Source organism: Lichenostomus cassidix, chromosome 1Aa (assembly GCF_008360975.1).
Source record: "Lichenostomus cassidix isolate B80296 chromosome 1Aa, HeHo_3.0, whole genome shotgun sequence".
Taxonomy (NCBI): Eukaryota; Metazoa; Chordata; class Aves; order Passeriformes; family Meliphagidae; genus Lichenostomus; species Lichenostomus cassidix.
Window position 1 is genome coordinate 54,394,793 of NC_139480.1, and position 15,272 is coordinate 54,410,064.

The 15,272-nt window shown below is 41.3% G+C and overlaps 1 protein-coding gene across 2 annotated transcripts in view; it reads right to left on the reverse strand.

Moving 5' to 3' along the window:
• ITPR2 (inositol 1,4,5-trisphosphate receptor type 2) overlaps nucleotides 1-15,272 on the reverse strand; it is a 242,393-nt gene that overhangs the window by 53,996 nt on the left and 173,125 nt on the right. For both annotated transcript variants that reach the window (XM_085049080.1, XM_085049079.1), the window contains 2 exons: nucleotides 10,803-10,898; nucleotides 9,538-9,657 (listed from right to left, as the gene is read on the reverse strand). In XM_085049080.1, the coding sequence (XP_084905206.1) occupies nucleotides 9,538-9,657; nucleotides 10,803-10,898 (216 nt within the window). The remainder of the gene's footprint in view (nucleotides 1-9,537; nucleotides 9,658-10,802; nucleotides 10,899-15,272) is intronic.

Sequence of the window (15,272 nt, forward strand, 5' to 3'; positions counted from 1 at the left end):
AGTTACTGCTGGGAGTAAAAATTTCACCTCTCTTCTCATCAGGTATTCACAAATAATGCTGTTTTACCCAACCAACTAGCACCTAAAGGCTGTTCTGCAGACTCAAAGACAGAAAAAGCTGGAAAGATTTTCCAAATGAAGTTCATTTAAGGCTACCACAGATAATCATTTGTAAAACAAACTCTGAAAATCCTTGCCCACAGAAAAAGGCAGAGAAAAGGCTGCTTTAACCCCAGGCTGATTAGATGCCTATCTGTGTGCAGGTCTGAAGGTGATCATAAGTAACTGATCACCTCACTTTTGGTGTAGAAAAGCATAATCAGCCGTTACAACTAAATTTCACAGCTGGACACTTTTATTCAGTATCTCATAAAGCTGCCTCAGAAAAAGTGCAAGGTGAACCTCATTTTCACTTTTCTGCACTGTGTTAAATAAATGAAATACAGTGGATGGCAACTGAGCTCTGCCTATTTGTAGATTACAAATTCAGATCTTGTCTGGAAAACTCTATGGTGACTGAGATATCTAATTAAATTGTGACATCAGAAGAGATGAGAGTTAAAACGGAGCAACTGTGAGGAACAGACATATTTTGACATTCTGTTTAATGCTCTTTATTTTTGTTAACCTGTAATTACTTCAATGACTACTGAACATAAAAAAGTATGTCTTTGTTAGAAAAGATGCTCCCCCCCACCCGATTTTAATTAAGGTGTTAAGGATTTCACAGTGCAGATATCTGAGGCCTATTAGAACTGCTCTGATACTATTAAGTGAGACCAGATTTCACTTCCATTATATTTCCAAGGTTACCCTCACTGCCCTTCAAACCAAACAACAGTTCCTCCAAGCTTAGAGTAAAATGTTTTAGTTGTGCTTTAGTTCTAAGTAAAAGGTGCACCTTGGTTCATTTGATGGTTACCTCTAATGGAAAAGCTCCATCTCTGCCTCTAGAACAAGAACTCAACACTTTGTGTAATTAAACTTCCTTAACGAGGGTAGTCTGCAGCAATTTGAACAAAATAACTACATTACTTACGTTTCTGAGCCAGTGATATGTGCACACAGCACCTGAAGGTGGCTGAACATGCAGTCTGCTTTGAAGGGTGACTTTGGAAAGATGGCACTGTGTGGTCCCACATTTATTGCCTCTCAATGGCTCTGGATTGAGTTTACTCAGTTTACAAGGAAAAGAATTTTCATTTCTACATCACGCTTCTCCAAGCAACTTCCACCTAAAAGTTTGAAGTCAAGCATCCTCCTTGTGGCCCATAGATCATCACTCTTAATGCAGGCTGAGCATGCCAAACACAAGCAGGCAGCTCCAGGGCAAGAGTATGGTGTGAGGACAACAGGACAAGTTCTCTACTAGCATAAATCAGTATAAATCAGTATTGCTTGCCTGCTTGGAGTGGAGGCATTTCCACGTAGAGCAGCTGTGGATACAGCTAAGCAAAGTGGGAAGCAAAGTAGCTGCCCCATGGGTGACAGAGAACCAAAGGAGGACTGAAGTCCCTCTGTCCACCCCATGCTGCTTCAGACAGCAATAAAAAGGTAGTGTGGTTATTGCTAGGATAGGGCTGCAGAGCCTGAGAGCAGAGAATGTCTTGAACAGTATTTCATTGTCCCACAGCCAATTTTCAGAGTAAAACCACAGACTAATGTGAAGATTTCACAATGCAGACATTTGACAAAGAAAGGATATTTCTTCTGGTGTAACGTTTGGGCCCTGACACCAATACAACATATTTCCCAAAGACAAAAAATCTTGTAAACCACAAAACACAAGGATTACAGAAGTTAAAGATAGAAGAAGAAACCCACAAAGCAGAAATATTAAGGCCACCTGTGCACTAGTGAAATGCACAGTTGCCACAGTCAAACAGGATATATCCCTCATTAACATTACATATAATAAATCACACACATATGTAGAATAGACACTTCATCTTATTCTAGAGAAGTAGAATGAGAAGAATTAAAATAAGCTAAAACTTTTGTGGCCAACCTACGGCAAAAAGCTCTAGCTTGAATCCTAGCAGCTCTTAGCAGCCTAAGTGAACATGACACCAGATGGAAAACAGAGGTTCCCATGCAGATCCCTATCAAAGTCAGAACAAGATTGTGAGGTGAATGCTTCCAAGGAGAAGGGGAGAAAAAGACAACAATGAAGGACAAGTTACCAAGGTTATAACCTGAGACCTAACATCAGCCACAGACATTTATTTAATCTTTCAGGTGCTCATTAGTGTCAAGCCCTCATGGCAGCCTCCATACTGTCTCTCTACACTGCAGCTGGCTGAACGTGGAGTTATATCCCATCCTAATGAGCCACAAGGAGGGTGATGTGCGTCACTGGCTTCTGTTTCAATCTTGGCAATCTCAGTGTAAAAGCCTTGCAACAGCTTCTGATTCTCCTGACATTTAATTAGCCGGTGTCATTTTGATGCCATAGCCTGTCTCATCAGGATGATAACTACAAAACAACATGTGGAGCATAAAAGTTCCATGAAAAGTTTCAGGTCTGGCAGCCAAGCTTACGAGTCCCCTGACAGTCACGGTTCCTGGGACTGGTTCCCATTAGCCTTTTGTTTTGGCACTGCTATCAGCAAGAGCTTCTCTATTAAGGAGAGAGAAACAAAAAAACTACCAAAAAACTGCAAACCTCAGCATAGCCTTGCAAAAAGTGAAAACCTTTAGCTTGAAAAATTTTAGCTGTCCTGCAGAAAGAGAGCATCCTCATTGCACAAACTCACAGCTATTCATCTTGAAGGACAGTTTTATCCTACAGGATAGAGTCCATCATCTTCTGGCCTCAAAAGGCAGTCCTATTTATTTAAATGTGTACAGTATTTGTCCCATTTGCCATCTGGTACTTGGGAAGACAATCTCCAACAATATCTGTCAATTGCTCCTTGTTCACATCAGCTGCAGAATTTCACAATGGTCATTGCTACACAAAAGGTGAGCAATCTACATTTTGACTCGATATAACCAGTGTGGGTTTTTCCAAAATCCCTATCTCTACACTAAAACAGTTAATTTTTGAGAGTGCACCAGTCACAGATGTGTAAAAAGTCAAATGAACCAAGACATTTTGTTCACAAAGCAGAATCAACTCAAAATCTTTGTCATCAGAACCTCGGTACAACCTAACATTTTGTAAAGACAGACATGCAACTACCTGAGGCAGAAGAGGAGAAAGAACTCAGCAAGCTTAAAATATTTACTGAACCAGTGTGGTCCCCAGACCTCAGCTCTTCTGGAGGATCCTTGCCTGAGCTCAAAGCTGCTTCCCAACTGAAAGAGCCTATCTTTTGGAGCAAAATGCTCTGGGAACTTACAGCTCCCCCAGGGACAGGGAGATTTCTTTTAGGCAAATGTTGTGGGCCAGTAATGACAACACCTCTATCAAGGGTGAAGGTGTTCTTCCAAGACTTTTCCCTTTGTCTTCTGTTCATCTCATTTCCATGATATAACCACAATATTAAAGCTTCAGCCATTTTATGCCCACTGCAGACCACTGGGCTGTTACTGGTTCCACCAGTTCTCTATCCTATACAGCCTTTCAGGTGCTTTTTGCTGTGTCTTAGAGAAGGTGCTTGTCAATGCATAGTATCGAGCAATTAATTTCTGCCTTCTTCATCAATATTTCTTTATCAGAAGTCAAATTTCACCCTGAATTTACACCTAACCACAATCACACTTCATGTAGAACAGTGTCTGGTCAGCCTGGGACAGCCCACTCAGTTCAGGAAGCTTTGGAGAAGCCACGGGCAGTGATCCCACTCCACATCTGCAGTCCCACATTTACAGTGTTACTTCTTGTTTCCTCCTGCATTAAACCACGGGAAATCTGCACCTATCATTTTAAGCAAGGTCTTGCCATGGAATCCCTTGACCTGACTTGAATTATATTCAGGTCAAGACAAATGGATGAGTACAAGAATCCACATTAACCTTACAGCATAAGTTTTAATAATTGCATTTTATTTTATACATGCACACACAAACTCAAGGGAAAAGGAGGACGAAGGACTAAGTGAATCTGTCTAAAAGTTAAAATACAGCAAAGTGAAGGAAATCCAGGAACTGCTCCAAACTACAACACCAAAAATAACCACCTACAAAAAACCCTTAAGCCTGACAATACCTCCCTCACACACATACACACATTTGCATCCGTTACCTTATGAAAGCTTTTCTTGCCTCAGCAATCCATAATGGTAGCAGCACAGGAAAGTTTATTTGAAAAACACATGTTAGCATGTCTCTAAAAGGCTTTTGGAGTACTAATATGCTCAGTGATTATGCACTTCCCACCTGTACTACCCAAAAAATGCCAATTTTCCACATTAGCAAAGTAGCTGGGATCGAGTGAGCATAGCAGGGAAGCCAATGTGGCAGTCAAAGCAAAGCACTGGGGATCAAACAAGCCAGATTTGCTTCCCGTATCAGCTCATGACCTGCTGTCTGTGCCTGCTTCTGCCTTGGTGCCTCTACCTGCAACACCAGGTAACACCACCTACCTGAAAAGGGCAAAACAAAATTAACAAGAGATTTTAACCGCTCCAAAATTCTACAAAAAGTAAGATTAATTCTTTAAAAATTTCTGAAGCCATTATTATTATTTTATTGTAATTTCTTTGTTCTGCTGGAGCATATAAGAGTCCCAGAACCATGCAGTCGTAGGCACAGCATGACTTGATGTGGAAAGTAAAGGTGGTCCCAGCCCTGGATGTACTCAAATCTGATGATTTGAAAGACAGACTTGAACAGAAACCCACAGAAACAAAAGGCTTTGCGCTTCTTAGAATTTTTCATATTTGGATAGCTACATTTTTACTTTCTTTCTCCTTGACTTCACTTTTTCCTTAATGAATGCCTCATATCCAAGTCTCGTTATCAAACCTCTCGTATTTCATATGTCAAAACCAGTAACTTTTAAAAAATAGCTGGTAGTGTATTCCTACTCCCAAACTATAAATCCATGCCATCAATTATTGCCATTTTAATTGCCTAGTTAGGAAATACCCTTCATCTGTCTACACTACTAAGTAATGAAGTAAACATGGCAACAAGACATTAGTTTGATAACGCTTGCCAAGTTTGATAAAAAAGTCTTGATTCTGGTATTAATATATTAACAAATAGATGAGGCTGAATGACTTATTTTGCTCAGCCCACTTAAAATTAGCACCAGAGAGAAAGATGTGTGTCCTTAGGAGTACCTGCAGTGAGAACCTTACAGTTCACAGCAGATGAACTTGGTTTATTTTAAGAACTTATAAAGGGAAGGACACTTCCAACTGTGTTAGTCTAGCAGAAGATAGCCTGGTTCAAACTTGTGTTTTCTCTGCACTGATCTCAGGCAGTGATAACTCTTCACACCTTATGAGGTGAGGAGATAATTTTCATTAAGTCTTGGTGGCACCAGGAAATTGTATAAATATAAGTAGTTTACTTGGTTGGGATTTAAACAATATTTTAGCTTAACCTCATAAAAACCCCCAAACAAATAACCAACCTTCTATTCACCTGGAAGTGACAAAGGTAGTGTGGAATTCCCTGTGCTCCCTCTCCAACAGGGCATTTAGGCATAAACTTAAAACTGAGAAAACATTTTGCCAGCCTGAGACCACAGAACATGATGTCTACAGGCAGATGAAAGTATGCTCTTGACACGCTGCAAGCTGACAAAAAGCTATGTAAAGTTATTTCATGTTCTTGTGACCATCATGAATAAAGCCCCTGCTGAAAGGTACAGTGGGTTAGCTTGGGCTCCATGCCTGATTTAGACAGTTTGCATGAGCTGAAAAACACAGAGAAACACTCCAAAGTATTTTTTGTTAACAGAAGCATATATATATATATATATATATATATAGATATAGATATAGATATATATATACACGCATGCAAACTACAGGAGCCTCTGGTTATAATCAGTGCCTTATCTTACTTCCTAGTAAATGCAAAGGGATCATGAACCTCATGGAAATATTGCCAATGAAGTGCTGTGTTTTAGTTTACTAACTTCTGAAATATTTTGTTATGACTAACAGGCAGCCAGCTCCAGCAGCCATCTGAAAAGCCAGAGGATTTCTTTAGCCTTTTATAATTTATTTTTTTGCGTAACCATTCAAGAACTTGATTCTATTACACTAATGCTTCTGCAGGTAAGGAGCAGGAATGAAACTTTTTTTTGTGCTACTGTGTCAAAAGCTTTTGTAATTTCCTACAGGGACATAACATCAAGATGAAGTCTCTTTGTGGACAGCCTTACTAACTCGGCAAAACGAAGTGTGACCTGCTTTAACACAACCTCTTAAGAGGACAGCAGTAAAAATACCACACCTATTGACTGGGGCTGGAAGAAAAGAGGTATAAGAGATGATGGAACTGTTCATAACACACCTCTGGCACTCACCTGAGACTACTGAGACAAACAGCAAGGTCAAGGCTTGGCTCTGATCATGACATTTGAACTAGAGAAAGAAAACAGAACTTCCACCGTGGATTTTCAAGAGAATTGTGAACCCTTTCTACCTACCAATAACAGGCTTATTTTTGCAGGATGTGACCTCAAGCACCAGAAGGGCTACATCTGGAAGGAGACCCTGCCCCAGTTCAGGGCAGTTCCTCGTGCACAGCTCAGTTCTGCTTTCTCCCAGTGGTGCTCCCTTCTCCCTCTGCTCATCCAGGGAGCAGCAAAAGTAAGGAGCAGCAGTGTCCAGACAGCCCGGGGTCAGTGCAAGGGAAGCAGCACAGCCAGGGCACGTGGCAGGCTGGAGGAAGATGAAGAAATAAAGGAAAGAGAGGACAGGGAAACATGTGGAAGCCATGTGATCAGTGGCTGCTGCGCCCACACATCTCTGTGTGTGCACCATGTACAAGTGCATTTAGGAAGGGGCTGGGCGGCTGTAAGGGAGATTTGGTAACAGAAATCTCAGCCTTGCTTGTGACACACGCCTAACTTTCTATGCACCGTGGGTCAAACATTTACAAAAATGCCTTTTGCTTCTGGTAAAGTCAACCACAGGAAGGGCAAGGAAGGATGTAGTGGTGGCAAAATGCAGAACCCACCAGCAGCCTGAAGAGCGCAACGACAAAAACTGAAAGTCGGAGCTCCCCAAAATAAACTGTCTGTGTTTGAGGGTTGGAACAGCAAAAAGGGGAACTCTCAGTCTTGGTTCTGCCATTACAGAGGGACCAAAAAGCTGTAACTAGAGCAAGTGGTCACCAGGAAGTGTCAGGAAAGTGACTGAAGAGCCACACTAGTAGCAGAAGAAAGCTAAGTCAGGCGAACTGCGACAGCAAAGAAATGTTACATAAATCAGGTCAGCTAAGCCAAGAAGAAGGCCCAGGCAGCAAAAAGCCACTTTGACAGCAAAGCAGAGGTGTTTGGAGACTGCAGCCAGCAGAGGAACCCAGCAACAGTGGCCTTACTGAGGAGGGTCCATGCTTGTATCCTGCCCATCCCAGGGCAAGCAAAAGGACACATATGGAAAGAGTTTGGGGTCAAAGATCAGCAGGCCTGTGCCAAGAACTGAAGCTTTTCACTAGCAGAGGACAGAGAAAGGTCCCAGATTGCCTGCCCTTCCATTGCTTTGTTTTGATATGGGGCTTGACATGGCTGCAAAGCTATCGTAAACACACGTACTGTGTTACAGAAATGCAAGAAAAAGAAATCAGACTTTTTTTCTTTTTTCTTTTTTTTTTTTTTTTGGTAAAAAGATGGATATTTTTACAGCATACAGAGCCAATCATGACATTTAATTTTACAGAACAGGAAGGAGCTCAGTAAATTGCTGTAAAAATATCCACCTTATGCAACCAAAATGCTAGCTACAGATCAGGAATAGCTGTGGAGTGGCATCATGGACCTCCCAGCACCATGGATATGAGCCTAGGGACAGAGCTTAACCTACACCTCAGCTAGCTAGTGTACCCCTGGTAGTGGCCTCTTGTGTAAAATGACCCCAGGAGTCACCCCATTTACAGCTTTAGGCCTGGATTCCACTGCCCCAAACCATCTTTTCCAAGTCAAAGACCCTGCTAAGTAATTTAACACAAACTGTAGGCAGAAGACATAAAACACTGACATTTCGATTTGGCAGGCATCATTCAGACTAGTAGTAAATAGTCCTACAAGGGAAGGAGCTGCGGATGCTTTCCAAAATACTGTCATTTTTGATGGGTATCTTATGGACAGCCCTACACAGTGTGAGTAGAACATGGTCAACCACAACAACAACATAATAGCAATACTTACTTCTTTAAATGTGCTTCAAGCACACCAGCATAACTCAGTAACTGTCTTTCTGCATTCCTTGCTTGAAAGAAACATTGCATAATACTACTGTAACTATAGATTGCTTTCTTGTCTTTTTTCCACCAAGTATTCAATTCCTAACAACACTTAATAAATTTAAGTAATGAGGAACACTCCCTATCCCCATCTATTTATTTCTTCTTACTCAGGAAAAACATTAAAAAAAATTTGGCCCTTATATGAAATACCAAATTTATTATATAACCGAGAAGTTTGTGGTCCTTACTCTTTTAATGACAAAAAACTTTTCAATACTTTGAACATAATTGAAAGATAAACTATTTTTGACACCAAGTGCTCTGAAGAATAAATAGCCCATTAAATAAAAACCTTCAGTGTACCTTCTACCTTTACCAGAGAAGTAAAAGTGATCAGAAAAAGCTCGAGGGCACTACAGCATAATTCAAAAGAAGAAAGCAGTGAAAATGCCCAATTATTCTCATTGGCAATGTAATACATCTAAAAAAATAGTTATCTTCTGAAATTAAGTTCACTTGGTATCATAGCCAAAGGCACCATTTAAAATACACCAATAATGGTAACATAATTTATTATTTGATTGATATAAATGATCTGTTAATATTAAAAGAAGACAAAACTAGGTGGACACTCACTGTTTTGCTCTACATTGTTATTTCAACCAAATAACACTTTGCGTGAAATTTCTCCTCAATGGGAGGACCAACATATTCAGGATCTCCCCTTGAGCAGGGAATGCCTCTCAAGGTTGCTCCCCAAGAATGAGAGATTCCTTACCACAGCAGACTCTTGGGAAGTGGTAAATAGCATGCTAAACTCTGAAATCTTAGCTAAACTATATAAAGGATTGATCATGTGCATATAATCCTTTAGACATAAATGGCTGGGCAAGTCTGGGATTAAGTCTGGATCCAGCTGCACCTAAACTCCCCTCTGAGGGGTTTGGAATGCAGGAGGGTCCTTCCTTAACATCACAACTCAACAGGAGGGTCTCCCTGACACTTTTGGCTGAGCCTGTCCTGTATGCAGGAAATAATCAAGTATGCCTTGCCATTGAATCTTATTAACCCACTGTCACATTTGCTATCAAGCTTTGTTTTTTTATCAGTAAACATGCTGTTACTTCTCTCTTACAGCTGAAGTGCATCACCCCACCTGTGACAATGTGGAATTAAACCATGTAAAGCTTTTCTGGAAGCCATCAGCAAACAAATCAGACATACCTGATGTGCCAAAATATAGATATTGTGGCCAACATCTTTTGGGGAGATGCCATCATCTCCGTTCTCCTCCTCGTGGTCACATTCCAGACCTTGGTTGTATGCATTCTTCATCACATCCACCTGCAATGCAAACCCAGCCAGGGAGAGATGAAATAAATGTGGTTCTTGGGGAAAAAACACACTGTGTTTGAACACAGCCACTTTGTTCAGCTCCAGCCTGGATGGGTGCCCTGCAGCTCTGCAAGAAGAGCGAGCAGCCCGAGAAACACTTTCTGAATAAAGACAAGCTTGACGGATTTATGAAGCTCCAAACCACTACATTTTTCATCAGCAGCCACGAGAAAGGAACAGGAATGCTGCGCCTTTCTGAGCAATGATTTTCACAAATGCTTCTCAAGACAGGTCTAGATATGGCAGGTAGTGTTGTGCAGCACTTAGAGTGCAGCCATGATCTTCCTCTGGCCAGAAGAGGCAGCAACACAATTTCACAGGAAAAAACCCACACTTAAATCAGAAAAGAAAGGAGGATCTGGGCAGGGTGCTGGGGAAATTCCAAATATTCAAAAGCTTCCTGCAGGACCAACATGGGGTTCCCCACACAAGGCCTGATCCTGCAGTTGTACCCTAGATGTCACCTTAGTGATGACTCCCTGAAACCAGCAGGCACTGGGCTCTGCCTGAGGGCAGCACCAATGCCCTCAGATACTTCCTCAAAATTCCTACAGAATTCCCAGATCTCTCAGTGTCTCATGATCAATAGCACTGGAAACAACTTCTCCAGATTTCTAATCCATTTAAAGTTCCTGGAGAGCTCCACAAACATCAGGGCTGTTCCAAAACACAGCAACAACTGTTTGTAACTCCCTTTGTTCATGAGGCATAAATATAAAACACACATATATAATAAATATATTCTATGTCTACACACACATTTCTGTTAGCACTGCTTCACAAACTGTACAAGCTTAATTTGCCAGCCCCTGACAAACTGCACTTGAAGACAGTCTACCAGAGTATGATAATTTAGTTAGGAAACAATTACAGAAAAGTGCTTGGAACAGATAAAAATAATGAAGTCGTAAAGACTGAAATCATGCATGCTTGATCCTTTTAAAGTACTTTTTGTGAATTAGTACTATCCTGATACATTGTGCCACCATACGCTGCCAACACTTTTCAGCTTAGATGCAGATCATTTTAAAAATGTTTTAATGACAGATTTTTTTTCAGCCAAAAGATTTATGAATATTCACAAGTTTTCTCACCAGTTCTCTTGGTCTCATGTTGAAAAGGATTCTTTCCGCATTCTCACTGTCTTGCCTGCTTTCCATAATAGCCAGCAAAAGCTTGGAGGCATTGTTCTAGAGACACAAAACCAAATTAATGCAAATTTTAAATCTCTTTCATGGATTAATGACCCTTGCATTTGTTTTAATTGAGATTATGAGGACCACTTTTTTAGTGGATAAGATTTTCAACTACTTGCATCTTTTATTTTACTGACATATTTAATAGGGTTTTTTAATGTCAGCATACTGTAAAAGTAACTCTGCACGCTATATTGGAAGAAAAATTTTAAACGCTGAAAAATATTTTACTTAAATACAGAGCCTAGCTGTAGACTGTGCACAAGAAATTAAATGCCATTCCCTTGCCTTATTGCCCACCTAGCAATTTTTGCCTTGGCCTTCTGTTAAAACAAGACTCAACAGAGGTAATTACAAAACATATTACACAAAAGGTTTTATCATTCCAGCAGGTTTCCTTCCCCTCTGGTTTTTACAAAATCCAACTGGTTATTATTTGAAAGGCTGTAAAATAAACTGTTTTCATACACTCCTGAGACTTTGTTTCACTACTGAATATTCCTGGGGGAATATATAAAGACAACCTTTGCTTTGTCAACTGGCTGCTTTTCCCCAAGACCTCTCCTAAGGATTGAACAGCATGAGCTTTAACAGCAGTAGCCCAGTGGTGCCTCAGACTTCAGAGACCTGTCTGTCTTCCAGCTAAATCAGCTGTTGTGAATAGAAGAGGAAGAATGGTTTTGGAGGGTTGAGTGCTTTCTGGCAGAGCAGGGTGGCCTTGGTTGACCTGCTCCAGCATCTCCTCATCATCCCCTGTTATAGACAGAGCTGTCTGAACACTTGAAAGCAGGATGTATCCCCAAGAGAAGAGGTAAGGACCAGGAAAACTCCCAACCCACCCTACAACCTCATTCTCAGCTGCTATTGCCAGTATAGCAATTCCAACTGAAATCTCTCCAGTGAGGGTGTGCCTCAGACAATTGGCATGGGCAGTTTCAGAGGAAAAGGGTTCAGCTGGTTTTGGGACCAGGGCAAAAAGAAAGATTTTATTCCCTACATGTTCAAGAAACTTATGCTATAAGCTGCCTTTGTATCCCCAAGTTTTGATAGTAGAGCTGAGAATAAGGAGCACTGGAGGCCAACAGAACAATCACATGAGTTGTAGTCTCCCAGCCAAAGTTGTCCAACTCGGAAGCATTTAGTAAATTACAATTTGAGTGCTACAGAGCAGAAACATGCTAATTTCATAGCTAAAAGCCCACAGAGTTTATTCTCAGTGAGCACAGAACCACAAAACTGTGCCGGTTGGATCACAAAACCACACACTAAAGGGTGCCCTCTGGACTGTGGTTTCAGCAGTCCAATTCCTGCTCAAAGCAGGTTGCCCAGGGCTGTGTCAAGCTGAGGTTTAAACATCTCTGACTGAAGGATGAGACTGAAGGTAGATGGAAGGAGAATAGATTAGAATGAAGACTTGTATATAACTGGGGAATAGGAAACTTCTGGGAGAAGAGACTGGGAGTTGAATGAGAATCCAGGACAGGGGAGCCTGGGTTTGCCAACACAGGAATGAGATAAGGATAAAGAATTTATAGATGAGGAGAAAAGCCTTAAGTGGGACTGGCTCAAGGAGAAGAGCACTCCACATTTTGCCATTTCCCTTTCCTTTTGCCTGAAATCAAATCAGGACCATCTACAGGAAAGGTCCAGTGAGATTCCTTCCCCTGCAACTAACACTGCAGAAATTCAATGTGCACAGCAAACGAGAACTGGAGGGAGAGGACAGCATTTCCATGAGCATTCCCAACAGGATGCCGCTCTGAAAAGCAGGATGCTTCCTCTTCTGTTGCAGTTTTGCCTTGCAGTGGTGACCAGGTCAGTCGTGGTAGCATTGACAGGATCTCAAACAGAGGAGGAGGGAAGGGGCCATGACAGGCTGCCAGGTAGCTTGAGAAGGAAAGGGAGGAAACAGGAGAGAGGCAACAGTCTACTCACTCACGGGGGAGGAGGACTTTGAAGCTATTTCCCAGCGCAGATAACCCTGGGGATGGAGAGAAGCCTGCCACAGCTTCCAGGAAGCTGGGAAAGGTAGAGGCTGAGTAAGACTTTGTGCCATCAACAGCCAGCTTCTTGCTACTGACTCAGCAAAAGTGGCATGCCATGGCCTAGAATTACAGCAGCCATTTGAGATGGTTATTTGACTACTTGTTCCTAACTTTCTGCACATTTGGAGACCCTAGGATCTGATTTCTAATCCCAGACATCAGTGAGGAAAAGATGTCCATTGCTTGGAAAACACAGCACAAAGTTCATAACACATTAGTACTGTGAAAACTCAGTTTCCAGGTGCCACAAAACAGGAAAGCCTGAAGTTCTTCTGGTCTTTCACTTTCACCTGGGTTCCCTGCTCATCTCCTCAGAAAAATTTTGGAAAAATAAATTAATGAGGGAAGCAATTAGATACAGCAATGAGAAAAAATAAGACACTTGTATTGGACTCTCTCTACCCTTAGACTTACAATGTCTCATCACAGATGTGGCAGATATTGAGGTCTTACTGTGTGGCAGGGCTTACACACCAGTCAGTAAGGAAGGCCACAGGGTCACACTCAAAATAAAAAGAGGCAGAATAGAGCACTGGCCATCTGTGCACTCAGTGAACACTGCCTGCTCTGCTCACTAAATGATTCGGGAGTCCACTGGAAAATATAATCCATGAAGATGTAATTAAATACCACATCAAAAACTATGTGCAAAACAAGCTAAACTAAGATGGCATGGGAAAATACAATTCTGCATTGCCTTTCCTTTGATTGGGGGGTGTAAGTTCAACATACAATGTTCCCTGCAAACGGTGTCTGAGCTTGTTTGTAATTGCAAATGTATGGGCCTATATACTTTGAATTCTGTATTTTCACTGCAAAAATTTATGTATTTGCAACTTCACAGTTGCCTATGAACACTGACAGAGTGTCAATGTTAAACATTACATGGTAAATTCAGTGCTTTATTATTTCAGTGTGTTGCCACTCAAAATCAAAACTGGCAGCTTCTTAATTTGGATCCAATTCTTGAGATGAGATGTGGCTGAGCAACTTGTCCAGTTCCAAGCTCCCAGTATAAGAATGATATGGACTTAATGGAATGAGTCCAGCAAAAGCCATGAAAACGATGAAGGGAATGGAGCATTTTTCATATAAGGAGCCACTGAAAGTTGTGACTGTTTAGCCGGGAAACAGATGGCTTAGATGGATCTTATCAATGGGTAGAAATACCTGCTGGGAGGACATGTAGAAGATGGTTCCAGACCCCTCTCAGCAGTGTCCAATCAGAGGGCAAGAGACAAAATAAAATATCCATGAAATTCTATCTAAACACAGATGTACTTTCATACTGTCAGAGCGATCAAACAGTGGAATAGATTGCCCAAAATGGTCGTGGAGTCTCCAGTTGTGGAGATATTCATCTGGACATGGTCCTGGGAAACCTGCTCTAGCTGACCCTGCTTGATCAGGGGGGTGGGACAAGGTGACCTCAAGACATCCCTCCTAAAACAAATGACTGATTCTGTAAAATCTGAATAATTTCCACAGTTTGAACCTCTGCTATCATTCACCACCATTTTTGTTATTTAAGTAAGTCTGAGCCTCCTGTGAACAAGGTAACATTAGTCCTTGCAGAGATGTCTCTAAACTCCATTTTTGGTTACTACACAAAAAAGCTGTTCTACAAGCATTTGCTCACTTCATGACAATGGCAAATCAAAATGGCACTGGAGTGAATGCAGCTACATCTTTACAGAGACTGAAATTTGGACTTCAAAAGAACTGTCTGCATGTTCAAAGTTAAATGTCTGCCTAAGTGTTTTGCTAGAGGGGGACCTGAATTACATTGCCATTCAAAAATGTAATTACAGTTATTAAAATCATATGTAAAGCACTGTTTATTCAGTGTTTCATTGTACATGATATATAGCTACATTAATTATTTTATTAGACATGTGTAAACGTTGCCAATATGATGCAATGCAGCTACCACAAAGTATTTGCTGGTTTGGGGAGGAAACAGACCATCTGCAATGGAAATACTTAATTCGGGAGGCAAGAAAAAGAAATAACGCAGAGCTCCTCCTGGACAGATTCTACCCTACTTGGCAGACAGCACAGCTGCAGGGCTCCCCTCTGCATGCTGTGGCACACAGGCAGGAGAAACTTATCTAGAATCCTATCTAAGTCTCCCCAGAATACAGAACAAAATTCCTTTATAAGCCCTCCTGCTCTAGTCTTTGCCCTCACACTCTACACTTTGTGTTTCCCCTCAGAGGACACTGAGAAGGGAAATAAAAAACAATTTACTTGAACCTTGTTTTCAACTTCGTTTGACATTGCAGGTCATCTGATGTATTATTCTTTTTCACAACATTTCCTT